The sequence below is a fragment of the Rhea americana genome, unplaced genomic scaffold (assembly GCF_003343005.1).
Source record: "Rhea americana isolate MKP2758 unplaced genomic scaffold, rheAme1 scaffold_151, whole genome shotgun sequence".
In the NCBI taxonomy this organism is placed as follows: domain Eukaryota; kingdom Metazoa; phylum Chordata; class Aves; order Rheiformes; family Rheidae; genus Rhea; species Rhea americana.
In genome coordinates, this window is record NW_028185606.1 from 1,203,311 (window position 1) to 1,225,905 (window position 22,595).

At 39.0% G+C, this 22,595-nt stretch overlaps 1 protein-coding gene and 1 long non-coding RNA gene across 4 annotated transcripts in view; one reads left to right on the top strand and one right to left on the bottom strand.

Moving 5' to 3' along the window:
- The first annotated feature begins 35 nt into the window (after window positions 1-35).
- On the top strand, window positions 36-22,090 carry LOC146598836 (uncharacterized). Of its 2 annotated transcripts, XR_014895184.1 has the most exons (6): window positions 36-417; window positions 4,358-4,521; window positions 9,179-9,285; window positions 14,085-16,102; window positions 17,215-17,332; window positions 21,740-22,090. It is a non-coding gene; the product is annotated as an uncharacterized LOC146598836 (long non-coding RNA). The 2 variants fall into 2 exon arrangements; XR_014895183.1 differs by lacking the exon at window positions 21,740-22,090 and having other exon boundaries at window positions 17,215-19,692.
- Window positions 9,281-22,595, bottom strand: part of RABGAP1L (RAB GTPase activating protein 1 like) — a 232,400-nt gene continuing 219,085 nt past the window's right edge. For both annotated transcript variants that reach the window (XM_085299645.1, XM_085299647.1), the window contains exons 20-26: window positions 22,090-22,182; window positions 15,224-15,334; window positions 12,747-12,851; window positions 11,548-11,631; window positions 10,980-11,051; window positions 9,840-10,037; window positions 9,281-9,495 (exon numbers count right to left, since the gene is read on the bottom strand). In XM_085299645.1, the coding sequence (XP_085155771.1) occupies window positions 9,340-9,495; window positions 9,840-10,037; window positions 10,980-11,051; window positions 11,548-11,631; window positions 12,747-12,851; window positions 15,224-15,334; window positions 22,090-22,182 (819 nt within the window). In that variant the 3' untranslated portion in view covers window positions 9,281-9,339. The remainder of the gene's footprint in view (window positions 9,496-9,839; window positions 10,038-10,979; window positions 11,052-11,547; window positions 11,632-12,746; window positions 12,852-15,223; window positions 15,335-22,089; window positions 22,183-22,595) is intronic.

Genomic DNA, 22,595 nt, shown 5'->3' on the forward strand with positions numbered 1-22,595 from the left:
CCAGCCCCATCCCCTCCGCTTGCCCGCCGGAAGGAGAGGGGCGCGGCTCCCGTGGCACGCGGCGGCGTGGGCGCGGCCGTTAGCCGGCCGTTAGCGGCCGTTAGCGGCCGGGCGGGGCGTGCGCGCGCACGGGTGATGCTCAGCGCTCCCGCCCTCGGGGCTGAGGCGGTGCCGCCGCCGCCCGGCACTGCGGCCCCGGGACGGGCAGCCCGCAGCCCGTCTCTGACGAGACTGGAGGCAGAGGGCACAGCGGGCTGGGGTAGCCCTTCGTGCGCCTACCTCAGCGAGTCCACGTCTTGACACCAGGATCTCTCTCATCAATCTGTGATAATTTGGAAACAGAGCCATAAACAACATGCCTAARTACTCTTTTTTTCCCCCCTGAATATTGAAATCTTTCTTGTAACCCTGCTATAGGTAAGGAAATCTTTCATGTACAAAACATTGCTACGTGTTCTGGTGTGCCAAAGTGTCAGTAAGGCTTTCATACTCCTGCCTCAAGTTCTTGCTGAGCTCTAGTTTGAGTTGGTGAGCTTTTTTTGTTAGACAGTAGTTTTTTTATTAAACACCAGTGTACTATTTGATAGCTGGGTTGTATTAGGCATGGGCGTATAAGGAGATCAGTCCAGTTAAGATGAGCCCAAGAGCACTTTTTGCGTAAAACTTAAAAGCATCAACAGACAGGTCAGCTCAATGCCAGCCTGATGGCAACAGCAGTAGTTACGTTTTTTGGAAATACTTTGCAGCTTTGTGTAAAGGGTTCGCAAAATAAGTCACCAACTATGAGTTCTTTTCTGATTTTAGGTTCATCTATAAAAATCTACTTGAATTCATCCTGAGTTTACAGATTCGAAAATTATCAGCAAGACACAATCTGTCAACCCCATTTGCCCCAGGAAGTAGTAGTTAGAAGTCAGAAATTTTTTGATGAAGATTAGTGATTTTATTCTGATTAAAAGGTATCCACAAATTGGAAACCAGTTCGACTGCAATATTGAGTCAACTGTTTGCCTTTAGAGAGGCGTTGAAATGATCTTCCTGGGTATTAAAACCTCAGTTGCAGTTCCTCCACAGAGAGTATTGCAAAGCAGCAAAGCATTTCTCAACACTTTTACTAAATCAGCTTAAAAAAAAAAAAAGGCCCGGGGCCCAGTAAGCATTAAAATTTCCCAGGGGAAAAAAAAAAGTTGATGGAAATACTTCTGTAAGTAGGCAAGTGGAAGAGTCAACTTTTACCTGTAAATGTCCTCATAAAGCTTGGAGCATGGAGGAGTGTACAACCACTCAGTGTTGAAAAAGTAGCTTTCTCTCTAAGATAGGTTGCCAGTTACAACATTTAATTTACTGAGTTGAGGAATGCCAGCTCACTCTCCAATTTTATGGGCTTAGGTATTTTTTTTTCTCTCTCCACTTCTAAAGTGAACATAAATAATCTTTGAAGAGTTTTTTGCAGAGGAATTGGCAAGGGCAGGGGAGGATATTGGATCAGGTTAAGGTAACAGATTCATAGAAAATCTGAAGCCAAGGACTTGTGAGGCTGTATTGCACAATGCAGTTTTAATAGGATTTACTGAAACCTTGCTCATACCCCTCTGGTCCAGTGTTTCAAGATCTGCAGCTGAGAAACTGCCAGGAAAAATCTGCATAACTAACTGTAGTTATGTTTAATTCTTATAGCATTGAGGTTCATCCTGTAGCTCTCTAGCAATAGCACTGAAGCTGGGCTAGTTGATTTTTATCTGGAAATTGCATTATGGTCAATTGAAATTTACTCCTGTGGCTTATTTATTTATTTTTTGAGAACAGTTGCATATTCAGGAATTGTTTCCTTACGATGAGCAGCCACTGAGACAAGAAGAAGCTTTGCTGTGATGTTTCCTACTAATCTTGGTGTTTCTCCACTCCCAGTTGTGGTCTTGCATTAGGACATTCTCATAGCTTTAGCATTTAAATTGATATTGCTTTATAATTTAATTTCTGGATAGAGGAGAAAGCATGATGTGTTTCACTAATACATTAATGCATGTGTAAGTGAGCCTGTAATTCAGTCGTTCGCTAGGCATTTTGAAAACCAGTGCTTATTTTGTATGTTTAAATTAGGAGCCTTTTCAGTGCCCATGGTGCTCCCATTGAGTGACAGCTTACAAGTGGAAGACTTTATCTCTTTTCTAATGTAAGAACATGTCCCATGCAGGTCTTTCCATGAAGCTGCAGTAGCATCTAGATGCTGCATTCTCCCCTGGTTGAACGAAAAGAAAGCCCAACAATGCCCAGTTTTCTGTGTGCATTTTTACAAGTCGCCAAGTGCCAGGGCCTTTTGCAAGAGAGAGGAATCAGAGCAGTCCCTGAGTCAGCAAGGGGGAAAAGGAACTAGATAAGGATTGATGGGAATATTCAAACTCAACTGAAAGACCCTGGTCTAGTCTCTCTGGATGGCAAAACACTGTACAGTATATTGTTTCTCAGTGGTCATCAGCTCTAGGGACAGAAGAAAAAGCATCTGGAAGGGCTTTGAATGTGGCTTCCTTAGCTAGCCTGTAGTAGCTGTTCTGTGTGTAGGTACTGACCAAAATTGACAGCAAACAGTCTGGAGAGTGATGTGGAAGTTAATCAAAAGCAGTGTCTTGTCTGGTGAACTAATTAGTTGCAAATATTTATCTTCAGCTTTTCTATCCTTATGCCTTGATGCCTTCATCTCAGGTGCTCTGTGTTTTTCCAGTTATACAGGCAGCAGTGGCTGTTCATCTAAATATGAAAAAAAAAATCACTGTAACAACTAGATCAATTGTTCACTTGGAAAAAATGGTTTTATAAAGCATTTGAATATTTCTAATTGCTAACTTTAATGAGTACTATAACTTTTATTCTGTCCTATTCTTGCCTGGCCACGCTTCTCTGTTATAAATATGTTTTCTGTTTCCTGCTGGTACCTTCTGCTCCCTGATTCTTCTGTTCCTCTAGACATGTCATGGCTCACTTACCCATTTCTCTTGTGTACTTCCACTGAAGCATCAAGTCCTTAAGAACAGCTCTAATTTCCTCATCTTTTATATCAACAACCTTCAGGATCCATATGTTCTCTGTGTTGTCAACTTCAGACTAACATTTGAAAAAGAGGACCCACGTGACCTATTAGCTCTCCAGCATAATGTCTGTCAGATTCTTGTGGAACAAGTTGCTTCTTGTGAACAAGCACTTTATACTATCAAGTTGAAATTGGCTATGTAACATGCACATCTTGGATGGCTGAGCTGCTAAATCACTGTATTTTAGTATAGCAGTGCTKCTTGAAAATAACCAATGAGTAAACTATTTCTGAAGACTGACACAGTAGTTATTTATTACTACAGMCACATTTAAACTGTTTCTGAAGCAAGTGGCTTATGAAAATAAGCACCTTATTCCTGTTTTGTTTGCATTTCCATTTATTTTACAAGGCATCATTCACACAATGATAACAAGGTACTGATCCAAACAGTTCTGTAACAATTAAAAAAGTAAACATTTGTTGTGACCATGTACATTAAATTGCACTTTTAATAACAAGCATTACACTTATATTTCCATATTATACTTTATATAATACATGGATTTGTTGCACTAGAACTGGCAGTATTGGTTTGTTCTCAGTTAAAAGTCTCATACCACAATGATCCTCCATTTTCCTAACCCTTTAGCAAAGTTTATTTTTATGAACTAGGGGCATGCCCAGATAACAAACTTTGCCTGAATAACCTCAAACCTGGAAAATGTCACTGTGGATCACAGCTTTGAAGTTGGTCTTTATCTTCAGTGTTGTCAAGTCAATCAAACTTGATGTACAGAAAGGAAGGGATCTGACTCCAAACTATATCTGCTTAGATCCATTTCTGCTTTCACTCACCATCTTTTTGCTGGTTGAACAAGTCATAAGTAGTTTTCTTATGTGAGAAAGCAACAGTTCCAAGAGAACTTCCGGTAGCAGCTTCTGAAAATGATAGCTGTACCAAGGCAGCCCTGTGAATTACTAGAAGGAGGGAACTGAGATCTGGAGAAAAATCTGAGAACATCTGTTCCTGTTTGCATTGGTAGTAGCATCCATGTATTATATAAAATACAAAAATAAGAGAGAAACTGAAAGGAAATTAGTACAGCCCAGGATTAACATGGTATCAAATCACAAATGAAACTTATGATACCAAATCCTTTTGATGTATTTATTCCCTTGTTATTCAGTTTCCTATATATTATTATATATATAAGATATAGTTTTCCAAAGATACATATATATTCCTTTACAGGTTAAATAAAAGCAAGTCCCACTGAATAAGAAAATAAGAGGAAGTAATGTTCTAATTTTCTACCTTTTCTTTTTAAGGTAAAAATAGCATGAAATACATTCAGTAGCAAAGCAGTGGAAATGCAGAAGAAAGGAGAGCCCTGTATTCCTGGAGGAAAAACCTGTATGTGTTAAGTCAAGACCCTGAAATAAATTATGTAGACTTCTGAGCTGGGAAAGACAGGCTCTTGGTTAATACTGAGGTTAGTGATCCAGTTCCAAATTCTCTGAATTTCTCTAAATGCCRTCTGCAAATTAGCTTAGTTTTAAAAGGTGCTGTAATGTATAACTCAAAGGTCCAAAAATCAGTGCTTCATTGTGTCTCCCTTTAGTATTATTTGGAAGGAGGTAATGGGACAGCTCCCAGTAGGATATTAGCATACTAGACAGTAAAAGAATTTAGTTCAAGCCTTTGTGTTTGCCAGAACAAAGTGATGTCTGGTTCTGTGTATGTTCACTGCCCTGGATATACACAGTGTTACATGTCTTGTGAAGCCAGCTAGCTGCTTGTACAACAGCCCAATGAGCAGGGTAGCTTTAATGCACGGTTGCTTGTCAACCAGAACAGTCATTTAGTCTTCACATAAAAATCTCTGCCCTGATCTTCACATTCTGAAAATGACTTGCACTAAAWTTTTCTCTCTAACAGCTGGAAAAAAACCCACATTATGTAAGACAAGATAGTTCGTGTTTTCAGTGCCAGAGGTTTTTAGGCTTATTAGATTATGCAGAAGTGTGCCAAATATCCCTGAGTCTAACAGTTTAATAATCAAAATAAGAGGTATAGTTCTCCCACACACTTGAGTAGTTTCATGGATTTCAATGCAACTACTTAGTATAAGGATGAGAACTTAGCCGTACCAGTTTCCTGTGCAGAACTGCGGAAAAGCATGAATTTCTTACATAGTTTGTAAGTCTTGATACTTTAGTTTCAGTAAAGTTATATTATTACTTACTCCTAACATAGTTGCCCCATTTAGTTACTGAGTGACATCCTGACTCTGAAGTCAATGGAATATCTTTGCTTTGTCAAGGCAACTGAATTTTTGCTGTGCTTGACTTTCTTTTCCTAATGCGAGAAGAAACCTACCAGCTTTTTTTTTTCTATCTCCCTCTCCTTTTGTAAAMATCTGTTTTTACTTTGTTTTGTTTTCAACACAATTGCATGGGTGAAAAGTATCTACCTTAAAAGAAATTGCAAGGGCCAACCAAAAAGTCCTTTCAGACTTCTAACAAGAAAAAGAACCTGCTCATAACTTAGCTGTAACAAATTAGAGAATAAATTAATTAATGGGCAGAGCAAGGATATGTTTTTCAACTGGCAGTACTGATTACATCGCTACCACCTTTCCAGATACTGATTAGTATCACTAGATATTAATGTGTATGAACCTCAGGGAATTTAGTTTCTTGGATTAAAGTCAGACAATGATACTTTTTATTTTGTCAGTTTTAATTCTGTCAAAATTCTAAGCACTATTATTTTAGAGTACCATGTTTGATTCACAAAGATAATACAAGACTAGTATACAGAACTACATTGTAACTAAATGAACCTTGTTTATTTATCCTGTAAAGTGTTACAGTCCAAGTAAAAACAACTTCTTCTTAAAGTGGAAAAAAAAAGAAAGAAAAAGATTATTTCCATAGTGGGCATCTCAGGAACAGATTAGAATCCAACAAAATGAACAGTTGTACTAAAATATTCTTTGGAAGTTTGCACCTAATCAAAGTAAAGGCCTTATTTCAAAAGTTAAAAAAAAAGTTAATATATATATTAATATAAACTAATATATAAATAACTTATATGTTAGTTTATATAATCAATTACTTTTAATATGTTTGATGTGGTCACATAGTTTGATACTGACTCAGATAAAAAATTTTTTAAATCACTCTAAGCTTGAGAGCTATGTTAATTATTCTAGTGCCACATGAACATAGTAGTTTCAGTTAGACTTTGATTCAATGAAGTTTCCTACTGAAAATCTAAACAAACACAGTGCCAGCTATCCCAGTTAGATCAGTCACTCTGGGATCTGTGTGTATTTCCAGAAGGCACTTAGCACTGTCATCCACAGCTGAAAGGGCTAATTAAAACCCAAATATTTATCTCATAGGAAACTTAGTGTCATAATAGTATATTCAGTCAACAGGTAGAATTTTAGGTAGAACTTTAGGTTGCCTGTTTTAATCCTGCAATCTTGCTACTTTCTGAGTTTCTGAACTATTCTTAATCATCCAGGAATTACTTTAGAAAAGCCATAGTTATTTTGCTTATTCTTCAGTAACTTTATGATGACTCAGTTTCCAAATATAAGTATTACTTTTACAAATGCTTCTGCTACAAACACTCCCTGGCAGCTACAGATGAAAGGTGAAAATTATTTACTGTCTTTGTTGTTGCCAAGAGAGATAATTCAGCCATTGCCTTCTCAAGCTTGTGAGGCACAAGAAAAGCTAACTTCCACTCATTCAGGTGTTTAGACTCATCATGGCTAGCAGGTAGCAAACGTTTTTGTCACAGAAATTTCTAAATTCAGAGAGCTGCTACACTGACAAAGAATGTGTCAATGCTACGATTCCATGAGACATGGTGTCATACTTCATAGCTCTTTGATGAACTGGGGAAGTCCTTCTCCTATTTTCCCCTCATTCTCTTGTACTCATTGGGCCCTTTGAGATGAGTTTACTCAATAACTTGGCAAAAAGTTTATTAGTCAAAAAACAAACAAACAAACAAACAAACAAAAAAAAAAACACAAACAAATCCACCTATTTTTTTTTTCTAATCATTTCCAGTATGGGCCAAAACAAGGGAGGGACGGGACTGCAGAACAGTGAGTGGAAGAAATAGTGGAAAAATAAGATCTTTCAGAAGCAGTGAGTTGTTACCTTAGCTCAGCTGCTCGGGGAATCAGGGTCTTAATCATTGATTATTACCACAGTTTTSCAACCAAGGTTTTAAATCCACCTGTGAGTATGAGTTGAGTTAAATGAAATGAGAAATCCGGACACTTCTCAAATCATCAGTGTCGGTCATCAACACAGTACTCAAATATAACAATCAGAGGTTGACCAGGTATTCTTGAATGTCACTTCCACTTTATTACATAGTTTATTTCAAGTGTGAAATGGTACTGATAAATGAAATAATAATGCAAGGGTTAGACATTCCACATAAAGGAAACATTTATGTAAATATTATTAGCAAGAAAGTGACCGAGGAAAGAAAAAGATCTTTGTTTTAATGGCAAAACAAAATTCTTCTGCTTTTTCCACATAATCACTATTCTTGCAAGTAAGTTTATAAAGACCAAGAATTTTAACTCCTTACTCTTAGAAGATAGAATCTGCATTGTCAAGTTGCAAGATAGTTGTGTCAGAATAGTGATTATATTTTGATCTCTACTTCAAACAGCTGACTGCCTTTCGGAATGATCCATTTGGCACACACAAACATTAAATTTGCACTACTCTGTTGAAAATAATTCACAATTATGCTTGACAATAAAGCACAAGATGAATTTCATTATATTTTATTATACAAAACTGACAAAATATGGCATTCCTTAGAATTAAAAAATAATAATAAAAAATCAAAATAGAGCTAATGTCCCTGGAACAATTTGTAAATGGAAAAATTAATGCACAACCTTTTGTCCAGCAATGATATTTACCTGCCAAGACCTTCTTACAGATGTGTTGGATATAATTAAAAAAATATTCTCATCAATTCAAGCAATAGTTTAATCTTCCATGAAATAAGTATTTCTATAAACACTTTATGTTAAGAGAAAACAAAAGCCTTTGAATTTTCTTACTTTAGAGATAGATACAAAACAACTAGACAGATCTGGGAATCATCAGAGAAGTCTGTCCCATGGGAGAAGTCTAGGTRTTGTATACCATTTGAAAATTTTTGTATTTATAAACATAAGTAACACACCAATGTAGCATTTCCTAACCAAACACTTAGAGCAAACAGATCTTGTTCCTGTGATGTTTTATTCACCAGTGCAGAAAAAAACTTTTTTTTATTTAGTATCTCCCTTCTGTGTCAAATTCAAAACTTGAATATAGACCCAGGGAAACTTTGTCATTAATTTTATTCATAAAACCTACCCTTTATTGCACAGGATTCACAAAAAGTAAAAGTATGGAAGGTCTGTACTCTGCTTCTTGGCAAAAAAAAAAAATCAAATATATGTCGGATAGTTTTCTCTTTCTCCCAGTGGAAGGAATTGTGTCTTCAAATTTGTATAAAATGAAATTAAAAAAAAGAAACTAGATAATTTTATGTTAAATTCCAGTTCAGCTGTAAATAACATTTAAATAGCAGTGCTACTCAGTGCTATAAGGAATCACACTACTTGCATTTCTGAAGAAGAAAAAACAATCAAAACTATGAAATTATCAGGGAAGCTCAAACAATTGTGCCAAGAGAGCACAAGACTATCTTTACTATGGCCTAAGCTTTACAAAAAGTGCTTTTCTGCAGGACACAGTCACAGCAATAAAATTCTGAGATGGTCCTAGGGCATGAGTTATTCTTGACACCACACACACACTAGTACTTATTACACTGTGCTTTCTGTGAAGAGGTTATGCTTCAGTACTTTACATTCTCTCTCCTCCTCCAGAAGAAGAAAAAACCTTTTATGCAAGATAAAAATAATTTTGAATAATYAGTCATGTAATAAAGACCTAATTTTGAATTATTTATTCATTTTAACATCTAGTCATATAAAATAAATTGTAAAAGTTATGAAGATATCAGAACGTGGCTTTCAGCAAGGCAGTTGGGAAATAGGAATTCAACATAAAACAGGATTTTCTTTTTTATTTCCCTTTGAAAAGGGTCACATCAGAATGAATGAAAGACACCGAAGAATTTCATTTCAAGCCTGCACTCCTGCCTTTTGTCCTTTCCCCAAGAGGAGAGACCACTGGAAGAATCCTCCAGGGTTTGTTTGAGTTATGTTGTTCTTTGTGCTCTTGTATCAGGGGTCTGGCTGGAACTATGTACTGCTCTCTTTGGGTGGCAGAGGTGGCTGAGGCTGCTGTGGTGGCTGTGTGCCTGTGGCGGTTTTGATAGAGTTCAGGGTTTTGCTAAACCAAGAGTTTTTGGCAGCTTGGATCTCATTCATAAGGGCTCCTCTCTGGTGCTCCAGCTCCTACGAAAGCAGAATAGTCAGAACTGATCAAAAATGACAGTTAACAAAATAGCATCTTCAGACTCAATCCCTGCAATCAAGCATTTTAGTTCCAACCTCCCAGGGCCCTGGAGGAAGACAGATTGAAACCTAGCGAACAGCTGAAGACATTTAGGTATTTCTACAAATGAAAACTTTGTTTGTTTTTCAAGACAGACAAAAGAAAGATTCTGGAAATTCACTGGCATACATTGGTAAAGATACACACTCCCTTTAGGAACAATTTTCTGCATGATTCAGAATTATCATGTGCAGAGTACAACGAGGTTACGGAGGCCACCACACTGTAGACAGATTCCATGTACCTGAATTTTGCACTTGGCTTCCACAAGTTGCAGTTTGGTCTGTGCGAGTTCCAGCTCCATTTCTCTCAGCTGCTTTGTGAGTGCATCCTTCTCATCATCTGTTTCTATTCCTTGATTCTCCCTGCTTACAGCAGGCACCTTCAGTGCTCCCTCCTTACTGAAAATCTCACTGCAGTGTTTGCAGGCCATCACTTTACCCTGAAAGAGCCAGAAAGCTTGTTTTTAATCCATGTTACAGGAGTTGCTGTTTTCTGGAAGAAAACATTCTAATACTAGTCTGGCTTTCTGTTAATAATGGTTGAATGGTATAGTACTGCAGTTTTCATTAAAGAATTTGAGCAGTTCATGAACTTACAGGCTATACTGAACAGTAAAAATATCCCTAAAAACTACCTAGCACATTGTGTTTATGCACAGACAGTTTGCTTCTAGAGTAGAATTACACAAACCTTTTTGTAATCAAGACATTGCAATATTTTGCAGTATTAATGGCAGCACACTGCAGAAGAGCAAATTGTACTCTTGCATAAGAGCACTTGACCAAATGCTGAGGTGAATACAGTTCTTGATATTTTTAAAGAAATGCAGGTAACTTTTCCGTATTTTCCAGAAGCAAGCATCCTGTTTTGGCTGCAGTGCTCAGTACTGTCTTGTTGGCAGTGGAATTTAAGCATCTTACAGAATAGCCCTTTTTGTCAGCAACATCTGATGCACAGTAGTAACATTGTTAGGCTGCCTGAAGAGTGAACCACTCATGGCTAAAGATGTAGCACAACTGGCCTGGCCTCAGCCAAACAGAAACAAGCTATTGAACTATTTCAGCAAATTATAGCAACATCAATCCTGGTATTTATTTTTGTGATAAATACGAGATAAAAATTTGCTATCAGAAAGTAACAAAAGGTTCACCTTGAGAACTGAGGAAAAACCTAGAAGATACCGCAGAAAGAAACCAATTGTGAAAGGAAATAAAGTGTTTAATTATTTACATCCCATGAAAAATGGGTGCAGGACTACCACAGCAGCTTGATGGATGCCACTGTTGTTGAAGTTAACTTCAGCTCATGTTCTGTTCTGTATCATGGGCATTTAAGTATACTTGAATCAGAAACATCTGCTATGTAGAGGCATCATTCTCACCTTCACAACTTCCAGCTCATCTTTACTGGCTGCCTGCTGTTTTTCCAGCCTGGTACTCAGCTGGGAACAAATCTGTAGGATAGAAAGCAATACTTTAGATAAAGTTTAYTTTACTAAAAGTTAACAAGTACTTTTGAAGAGTGATGTTTGTTACAGATGTTTGTCTTAAACTCTACCTCGCTCAGATATGCATTTCGCTTAACAAATATACTGCTGGTGATAACAAGACTGAAAAAGGCAGTATTCAATATCGAACCTTAACATGGAGACTGGAACATTTTATGGATGAATTGGTTTATGTTACTTACACTGCACTGTGTCACAGAAGAAAGAAGCATTTACCTTACAGTACTAAGACTATCCAAAGGATACGTTATTCTTGTTTCCCTAAACTAGCAGGCTACTAGGAAAAACAAATACAAATTATAATAGATTATAATGCTTGCTCTCCAAAAGCCTGCAATGTAATGCGTCTGATTTAGAGGATGAGGTCTACAACTCTGAAAATTCAGCTCTTGGATTCAAAAAGTTTACAAGTAAATACGAGAGAGTTTCTGTGGAATATTACCTGTTTATACTCAGCAATAATGGCTGTGGTTTTCTTAATCTCAGATTCTGCCTTCTCTAGCTGCTTCCTGAAGACCTCCTTCAGCTAGGAATTCAAGGAGAGAAGTTATATAGTATGCTGAAAGAAGTTTTCAATATGGGTGATGAAATTGTTCTCAAAGCTTTGCCATGTTTACAGCAATATTATAGCTTTTTCCTACCAATTCACAGTTGTTCAGACAAAAGTCTGATTTACTCAATATACAAATTATATACATTATATTCAGTTACAGCCCCAAAATCTCTCCAGTCTATACTGGGATACAGTGTATCCCTGCTTAGAGCATTCTCCTATATAGTAATTCTCTCTCTCTCTCTCTGTGCTAAATGGTGTATCATGATCCAAACAATACAAAACAAGACAATTTTAGACAATCTTATTTTCTTTTATTTTATTGTTTGTTTTTTTTCCTCTGCACACTATACAGCAGGTTTGGGGAAGCTTGGGGGGATGGGTTATCTGTTTGTTTGTTATCTGTTTGYTCTGAGGCTAAACAGGGCGAAGAATCACTCCAGCACTGTCACACTTCCATCTCCCTAACAGGAGAAACAATTCTGGTTTTGTTTGTGGCACTACATTAAAATACAGCTAACTCCTTTCCTTACCACTGAGACACATTAAGCTTTGAGAGCCTTTTCAGTAAGGAAAAGGCCTCTACTGCCATAGAGCACAGAGCAAACAGAATTTGACAACCTCCATTTTAGAGAGAGACAAAAAAATACTGTTTGGTTGTTACAGCCACTGTTGTCAAATGGCAAAAATAAAAATCAGCATATCATTTCTGAAACACAGGTAAACAGACATCATTGTTCAGCCTAYAGATACGTAAACTTAAAAAATAAGATTGAACATTTTGCATATCAGGCAGAATGAGGCCAGGTCTACTTAGCAAAAAYGCCCCCAAACCTTTAACTCTATTGTGCTGTTCGTTCTAGCTTAGGATAAGAACATTACTAGCTTTATTTCAATGGATCAACAGCTGAATCCAGAATRACTGGAATACATTGGACATTCAGAGCTTAAGTAAAAGGAAGATATTAGGAAATGTATCATTCTTAAAAACATTTACCCTGGCGATGTGAATTTTTATTGCCATTCATGCTTTTCTACATATCTTTTTCCTCGTTTTGCTAGATAGAAAAAGTTGGAATATGTCTAACCTGAGCAGTTTCCTCTTCCTGCTTCCGTTTCTCTTCCTCAGTCTCCACTAGTTTCTGTTTGGTCAGGAGAAGTTCTTTGTTCAGAACATCTGCTTTGTCTTCAGCCTGAAATTAGAAAAGCCAGTGTAATCTAGGTGTTATCTGTTCCAAAAGAAATATATTCATGKATATATCTCACATATAATACAGATGTAGGTTCTAGAAGTGCCTTTTCTTGCCCTCAGATGGCTCACCTGACCTATTTTTACAGGAAATACCCTTTTCAAGTAGCTATTTTCTAAGCTTTTTTCATTGTGGTTCAACAACTGAGCAAAAGGATCCTTTCACTAAATACAAGCCATGCCTAGATTACAGGTAAGCAAGGATCATAGGTCATATATCTTTATGCAAACCTATTACAAAAAAAGAAACASAGTATTTTTGTTGGGAACAATATTAATCCAAATGAGGATAGCATTATTTAGCTCTTGTGTAACCTTAGTTAAYTGATTCCATTTTTTACACCTGTAAATGAGGAAAAACAGATATTGCAGAAAAGGTTAGGTGCTTGCACTGTACCTTACAAAGTGTCAGGGCTTAGACAAGTATAAAAGACACAAATAGGACTGTCAAGTTAAAAGGTTGGTTAACAATGCAAAATAAATACTTCCCGGAGGAACCAGATACTCTATGTGTACTGGAGAATATGAACCTTCTCCTTTCTGTGAAGGGCCAAGAATATGGTGAAATGTACTGGGGGATGCTTTGGTTTTTAACAGCTATCCTTATTGATCACTAGGAGAGAAATATTTAGTCAATGTCAGATTATATTCTGCTGACTACCTCACCCCCTCCAGCTGGGAGACAAACTGTGCATCACACCACTCGTTCTGTTCAGTAACTGGGTGCTAGAACAGCCAGTGGTTGTGGTCAAGTAACACACAATTTGTTGAAAGTGCAAGAGGACAAATGACACTGTAAAACAATGAATGACAGTACAGAACTTGTCTCTGAATTACACTTTGTTTTTCTACCATTACTGGAGATATTAGCTTATCATCTGCCACAGTGTTAATTATTAATGAGGGTGTTGGTGGTGATAGCAGAAGTAGCTTCATTAAGGCCCTGACCAAAGAGATGGACTGAGGAGTCCTGCATCATTAGTCTGCAAATGGCCATATGAAAGAAAGGAATAGAGATGAGTAAAAGAAAGAAAGAGGGATAAGGTTGACATCTTAGGAAAAAGTAGTACGGGTAGCAAGGCTATTTATGATAAAATACCTGTTTAAAACCTGTAATATAAATACTATGTTTTGAAGTGAACTAAAAATATTTATTCTTTTTATTTGATCATTCCAGATTCTTCTAGTGTCTGCAGGAGGATGTGATATCACCTGTTCTTGCCTGTGGGGATTGGCGAAAGGTACTTGCTTGACAGTTGTGTCCTGATACYTCAAAAGCAACATGGGAAGAAGCAGACATTAAGCTTGTTCTGTATGTAACTATTCCTGGGGAAGATAGAGCATCTCAACACATTACTTTTGGCCTTTACATGAAAAGACCCCACTTCACCATGCATCTCTGGCTGCTCTTGCTCACCAAGATGTCTCAGATTTTTAGAATCATAGATCCAAAATAGTAGAGTCTAATTCTCAAGAATTTCACTAAACAGGAATATGAATTTTAACTACTGTGGTACATGTTAACAATTTSCTGTTAGAGAAAGAAATCCTGAAACTCTTGAAAATCAAATCGAGAAGCCCATTCAGGAAGAGATTTTACATTACAAGAAGTACTGTTGTCTTCACCGAGCAAGGTGCTAATCACCAACAATCATGGGACATGGCCCTCCTGTATTCAATACATTAATAACAACTGTTGRGGAATTTATTAGTGTTATATAAAACACTTTAAAGCAAAGAGGAGGGTGGAATGTGTAATTCTCTGAAAGTCAGAAGCCAGGTCTAGAATAAACGGCTCCGAAAGCCATTGTCTTCCACATTCCTGGCTTCACAGAAAAAAGAAAAAAAAAGTTATCAAGGGATGCCCAAGAAACCTTTTAATTTTTGGTGCCAAGCTACTTCATTATCTCTGAATTTTGTTAGCTGTAGTAGAAACTACTGTGGAAAACAGATCCAGAARAGATGGCAGACATTCTGCAAGGCAAAGTCCTTAAAGCTTTTCAACTTTTTCAAGTTATGTTCATCCTTTAGTATCTGCCTAAAAGATTATGGCCTTTATTTTCTAAAACTGACTCCAACAGAGGAATCACTGTCCGTGTCCTTAGGATAAAACTGTGTATGCCTACCTACACCTGCATACATTTGGAAATCTAACTTTCTGACTGAATGACAAACTAGATTGTCAGGAAAATAAAGGTACAAATAATAGTGCTTTTAATTTTGTCCTCATACTTTCAGTTGAATGTAAAACAGCGCTGCTGCAATTGGCGCTGCCCAGTCTAAGCTTGGACCCATCGCTGCTGCTGATGGACTCACCTGGTCCAAGTCATTCCGTAAGGCAATTTTGCTTGTTACAAGTTCATGTGCAAGGTCATCATTCTCCTGCTCCAGCCTCATGCTAGCTTCTTGGAGCCTGCGGTTCTCCCTCTGTAGGAAGAAAGGAACAACCAGAAAAAGAAGTTAATTCTTGTCAATATTTTAGAAAAGTGAGTGAGTATATTGTGTGTATAGAACACTGAGAAGGCAAGAGTGCACATTAAGACAGGATTGCTGCTCTGGGAAACAACAGTGAATTAAGCCAGCAGTGCAAATGCAGCAATTTCCTTTACATCCCAGTGGCTATGTTTGAGAAATGTAAGTGCCGCACTGATTGTAGGGCTTCTCTGTCAAAAGTAAATGCAGTCCTCTCCTCAAAAGCATTTCATTTCTGCTTGGTCATCATGGAAAGAAATTAGGCAGATAAAATCCCACACAGCATAAGTGAAGAGGGACCTTTTAAAGAGATACTAGTGTTTCTGATCAGAAGTAGAAATCTGTCCTGCTCCATTTTGCAAAATTTTGACTGCAGGTAACCATAAAAGAGTCCATTTCATAAATGCTGTAGTGACAACCACCCGTCTTCCGCTGGACTAGTAAAGAACAGCACTTAGCTGGGAACTTCTCTGCAGCTCATATATGTTTGTGCATTTTCTCTGCAATTTGCACAAGCAACAACAGTGTCACTTAAAAGGACCCAGGCTGAGCACCAGCATCAGATGGAGAGCGGCTCTTGCTTTCTGAGTGGCAGGCGGCCTTCCAGGACTGTGCTTGCAGGCAAAGCCCGACACCACAAAAAGCAAAACGTCGAGACTGTGAGCTCCAGTTCTTCCCTGCACTGCCCTCACTACCACTTTGCTGTGGCACTAGCTAGTGAAGGTAAGTATACTGGAGAAGAATGAAAAGTAGTAATGCATGTTTCTTAAAAAAATCAGTGAGGGTGACTATTCTGGAAGGGCTGAGGAGCAGAATTGTTTATTTAAAAGACGTTTCTGGGTCAGTGGACTTCCAGCAGTCCACATCAAATACCTGGCTTCAGAAGGAAGCAGCCAAGTGGGCCAGATACAGGTGCTCTCCTCAAACAGGTTTGAAGAGGCCAAAGAATCTGCTGGCCTTCACTCAGGCAGTGCCCATGCATCTTCCATACAGAACAGATTGTGGAGGCAATCAGTGTGCTATGGAAACTCCAGGAAAAATAGTAAGTTCATGTGGAAACTCACAGATGGAGGAAAAATAACCTTAACTCTGAGACTTCAAAAAGGCTCTGTGTTCACTTAAAAGGTAAGTTACGTTCTCCATGGAAAAACAGTAAAAGGAAATATGTACATCAGTTTTTAGGACAGCAAAAAAATTTCCAAAGTCATTCAAGCTAATACCATCCTACAGAATGTGATTTCATTACAGAAACATATTATTCATCTTCCTTAACTGTGTCCTGTTCTCCAGTTATACTCAAGTATCTTCTTTTCAAAACGTAACACAGTGAAACAGCCCTGTTTTCCATTCCAAGAAGATTGTGCATGCTTGTTTTGAACAAAAAGGTACAACTACCTCTCTAAGAAAATGTTAAAAAAAAAAAAAGTAAATCCGTTCTATGTTGTTAACTTCCTCTATGGCAGGAAGCAGAACCCCTTCGCAAATGCTTTCTCCTTAATGTGACCTTATTGTGCAACTGAGTGCCTTAAATTGTACACTGCTCTGTACAGGAAAGTAAGTTTGTTTCCTCTTCAAAAGATCGCACCTTAAATAACTGTTTTGTTAGAGAAACTGTAAGTAAAATACTTTTCTTACAGTTTAGCACAGTTAAAATAACCATTGCTAAAAGATGCGTAACTTTCAATTTTATTTTAATTGCACTGTACTCTGAGACAAGGAATTGTTAAAAGTAAAATTCTTCCATTAGAATAATACATACTTCAAAGTGTAAAACTAAATTGCAGTCTTTAATTAAAAAAAGCTCTGATGTAGCTTTATTTCTGCTTTTTTTGCAGATAATCTGAGAAACGGTGGTTTTACAGATGCAGCTCTGCCAGTGAGCAGTTATCAGAAAGTAACTTAAATTCATGAGGAAGTGCAGACTGGTTTGGAGATTGAGATGATAGTAAACAGGTAATACTGACAGCTGCTGCAGCACCAATACCTCTTTATAGGAATGTTGTTTAGAGGAAAAAATCAGCAAAGTTTTAGACATCCACAAAATAACACCAAAAGACATTTGCTGTAACATTTTTTGCTATGCTTTTGCCAAAAGCTTCAGTGTCTGCAAAGCGAGCTGCACAATGTGAAGTTTGAAGTTCCTGCTTTACATTCACAGACAAGTGGATAAGCAAGCTTTGTGGTTGGAAATGCGCTATCCTCCTCTTAAATGGAAACTCACACAGCACAGCTTCTGTAAGTTAAATTAGGTTAAATCTCTCTTACCTCAGGCATCCAGTCAGTAGCTATCAGCAATTTTAATCTTGTTCTCCATGTTTTTAATTTCTAGCTGAAAATCTCTTACTGGGCCACCTTTACTCTTCCTCCAAACAAGGCAGTCTGTGTGATTAGACATGGTCTGTCTTTTCCAGCTCCTCCCCCTAGATCGAGCAGTGAAAAAATTTCCTCCTTGCTTGGGAGGAAATTCTTAATCTGCTTAAATCCAAATAAAACCTAGCATTACACAAGACAAAGACAAAAATACCAAGCAATGCTACTTGTATAGAGCAAATTATTTCTGAGGCTCCGAAATATTTACAGGCCTTTAAAAAATATCATTTGCAATGGGAAAAAATAAAGTTCAGTAGATGGAGGTTATTAGTTACAGGCAGACTCACATCAGAGACAGTATTCAGTAACCTGGTGTGAGCCAACTAGTCAGACCTGCTGGTCGTCCTTGGTGTAAACAAACAGCTTCCGCCCTTTCCCTACGTAACACAAACAATTCACTGACTACAACATTTCCTTCTCTTTGGTATTGTTCGGTTTCTACAATCAATAAAACAGGAGAGTCCTCTTTCCCAGGGAGTCTCCTCCCTATTGCTGCAAAGGGCAGCTGGTGAATTCTGGCTAGCTTTTAAAAGGAGGATACTGCATTTCCAAAAGGGACAAACACTGCTGTCACATACAAACACAAACAAACTTACCTCCTGTAAAGTCACAGACCAAATACTGCTTTCAACCATTGATGTAAAGACAGTGAAAACAGGATATAAAATAAAATTTTAATACCAACAAAAATAGCCAAAAAACTAAGAAAATGTCGCTGATTCTTCAGTGGGGTTTTAGTTCTGATTTCTAAAGAGGATACACTCCAGCTTCCATCACACAGTTGACTGAAAGAAGGCAAATTTGAAACCAGTAGGCAAGCGTCAACTCAGGAAGACTGAAAAGGCTCAACTCCACCCTCTGCTATCTCCCAGCTYGCGGGAAGGCGGAATACAGGCCGGGATTAGCCGTGACGATGCATCCTCAGTCTGTGGTGCCTCTGAGCTGGGCGTAACAATGTCACCAACCCTGTTAAGCAATCCAGTTGTCACATTTCCTGAGGACCAAAACCCCACTCCCCTGTCAGATTTCTGAGGGGGAACAGTTCGCCAGTGGTAAAACAAAAAGATTGATTAAAATTCATATTTCTGGATGTGAGCAACCTGAAGTCTTCCTAAGCTAACTGGAAAGCGCTCTTAATTGCAAAGGCAATTCTGAAGGTAAAAAAACAGAGAAACGAGACATCTGAAAAACAAACTGTCCAGGAAGAGCCTCAAGGGAAGCAACACGGAGGCTTCTGGAGAARGGTTGGTGTTTTGTTTGTTGTCTCTACCTCAAAAGAAACTTTCCTAAAATCGTCCTAGCATATTTTTTTAAACAACAAACAAACAAAAGATCCACACTGAGTTACCTGATGTTTTTCCTTGTTAGGTTAATTCAGTTACGACRACTCAAAAATTACTGGTGTATTAATTTTTGCTTGTACTTCAAACACACAAAGAATATTATGTCCAAATTACGCATTTATTCAGATTGACAACTTCTCCTTTGCACAACAAGGTCCATAGAGGTAAAGGTGCTTCTACAGTCAGAACAGAACTCAGTGCACAAACGGGCTGTCTGCAGGTCTCTAGCCTGTCTTTATATTGTTATAACCTTTTAATTTTAAATAAGAAACTCAAAACTCCAACAATTTTTCATCAAGTCAATCCCAGCCTTTCAAATACGAGGTTTTTCCAGACACAGAAAAAAAACCATCCACAGTTTGTAGAAAAATATCCATCTGAACTATTTTGCTATTTTTGCTGCACATACAAATCTTTTTCTTGATTCACTTTCAGAGGCAATCKAATTTATTTTAACCAAAAGTCATGAAATGTGGTGCCAAACAGTAATTTAAAACCTGTTTACTTTTGTATATTTTAAAAAGCTGACAAAAATGTTGGATATTTTGTTATAAAAAACAGATAATAAAATCACTCCACTGTAGAGACATCCATAAACAATCCAGTTTTCCCAAATATTTGTAAATACAAAGGAAATAAACCCCAAAAGGAATTTATGGCACTCTTTAACACGGTTCTCTTTAGCAAATAAAATCTATCAAAATCCACCCGTTAAGACATAAGCTRGTCAGAACTCGGATGGCCCCTGCAGCTACCGGAACACATGAATTCAGCCTGTCCCGGGAGCGCGGCGGATTCGGGGTGCTCCGACGCTGCGGAAAGAGCCCTTCTCTAGAACGCCRCGGGAGCCGACGGGGCACCCGCGGCCCAGCGGCAGCGCGAGGCAGCAGGAGAAGGGCTGCTGGCCCCGGCGCACCACCCATTTCCTACTCCTCCTCGCTCAGCGGCGCAGGGAGCCGTTTCCCTGGGAGGGCCAGCGCGSCAGAGAGCGTCTCTCACCAGGCAGCCTAACAGCTCCCCGCCGCTGCGCTCCAGCCAGGGCTGCTGCAAGGCCGCTGCCGAAGCACATCCCTGCAGCCACGGCAAGCCCGTACTGGCAGCAAAACCAGCAACGTCCACACAGTAGTACAGACTGTAACAGCTACAGCTAAAAACCGCTAACAAGCTGAAACTGTTTCCATTCCTGAGCTGCAAGAGGACTTCTCTGCATGGATCTCCGCTCCAGAGATGCCACCTGCGACATGCCCGGTCGCTTCACAAACGAAGCCCAGCTGGGCAGAGCCTGCCGCTGGCGCCACCAACACTGACCCGGCTGCTGCGCCCCGGGCACTGCACGTGCAGCTGTCCAGTTAGGGGCCTCGCTCCCGCCGCAGCGCCAGGAAGGGGGCTCAGACCCAGCCCGGCCCACGAGAAACCACACAGTGAGTTGCACAAGTACAAGCCAGAACCCTGTGCTGGGACCCCGACCACGACAGGGAGTCATATCGGTAGCGGCAAAAAAGTCACTTCTGTATTCTCACTTGCACTCTGGGGGTAACATTCCTTACTGTTCATCCTCTGGGATTAATATGCTGCTTACTATGCTTCCACAGAATTTTAAAGATGTCTTCTCTGTTTTCTAAGTATTATTACAATTCTGTGGTAGTATAAGCCAACCACTGTAAGAATACTTAGAAGTTAATTGGCAGCAAATTCTGTTTTTTTTTCTAAATAGGTTTGTTGACAGCTTCCTGACTGCTAATGCAGTTCCAGTACTCACATTAGAAAAAATAATCTAACACTATACAGCATAAAAAGAACTACAGTCAAAACATACTATTTTTCACAAGTAAATACTAAAAAAAAAAAAAAAAAGTCAGTTTTACTTTCTCCATAACATTAACTCTATCTCAGCATATTTATGAATTATGGCATAGTCTTTCACTACATTTTTTCACACTGTGAACTTTCCACAAGCTTACATATCATGTAAATCTGTTGCATCCTGTGTACTAGTGACTGCTCCACATTCCAGACAGCCTCTGTGCCAATGGCAATGGACTTAACAGATCCAGGCACAATGAGAAACAGCAGGTAAATAATACAGATATCTGCAAGCAATGTCAGTTCCCAGCCAAACAGGGCAGTGGGCAGTAAAGTGCTTCAACTCTGGCAGCTTCACCTAAGGAAAACTGAACTTTTTTTAAAAAAGGGATAAGTAGGAAATGAATCCTCAATACTAGGTACATAACCTAGAGCCAGAGCCTCTACCACACAAAAATCTACAGCAACAAAATGTAGCAGTGACAATAAAAGCAAATATATAGCAAAGATAAGCAATGTTGATCCATAATTAAAGAACTATTCCTTTCTGGTGAGCTATCAAGCTTTCATACGACTAACTGAAGCTTTATCTTCTCCTTTAAAGCAAGATAATTATTACTACTATTTCTATTGCAGCAATATCTTAGGATCCCAGAAGAGCTGTGGGTCCCAGTGTACTAGGCACTATATTAACAAAAATTTACTATGTTTGCTATAAACAGAGATGAACAAAAAGAATCTTATGTCAGTCAAGGAAGAGTTCATCTTCCAAAAGTCTCTGTGGATGTTACTGCACCCAGCTTTTGCTAGAACAATGTGTATTTTCTCCTTTTTGTGTCAGTAGCTGAGAATCACCCTTTGTCTCTGCGTCTCATGAAGATCTCCCGTAAAAGTGCAACGTCAGGAGAGTTACCTACAAACATATAAACTGAAAGAAGAAAAATATTATATGTGGCTACTTGAAGATGTCTCGAGAGTTACAAATTGTGACTGAAACATTGCTGGACAAACACCAAGTCCTAGTGTTCAAAGCGAGCATTCAAGAACCGGGCTGAGTTTCACCTGCCACCTCAGTTCCCTGCGGATGCTGGGAGCGGGGAGCACGGGACCCCCACCTCTGTCACCCTGCGGGAACTGGATCACTCCCCCGTGACCCAGCCAGTGGAAGAGGTGCCCAAACACCAGCTCCCGTACCTTGTATCTGTCCATGGGATCCTCCTGCTGCAGCTGGCTTTCTCGCATCGTTTGGTACTCCCGCTCATATTTCTTCAGCTTTTTTGTTGGCACCTGTGGAACACATTCAGAAAACATGTGTTTAAAGATTAGAGAAACACCAGAAAAACTGTCTGAAAGTTCTGCTTGCAAACAGGAAGCAAAGGAACTGCTGGATAAATAAAACAGCTCCCCAGTGCCCCCCTTCTCTACTGGTGTTGACGGCGAGCCATGTCAAATGCTTACAGCTCACGGCGACAGAAATCCGCCTGCGCCTGCTGCTGGTATTTTTTCAAGTGTTTGAAGGAAAACAACACTGAGATAGAGGCATTTTCACAAGAGAAACAAGAAGGAAAAAAGCAGAGGCAGAAGGAACGAGCGAGCAGCGAGGAAGAAACCATTCTTTGATGCCTGTTGCTCACCGAAGCAAGGCTGCTTAGCGGTCACAGCACAGCAAAGCTGTTCAAGCGGTACGAGAGGAAAGGAGT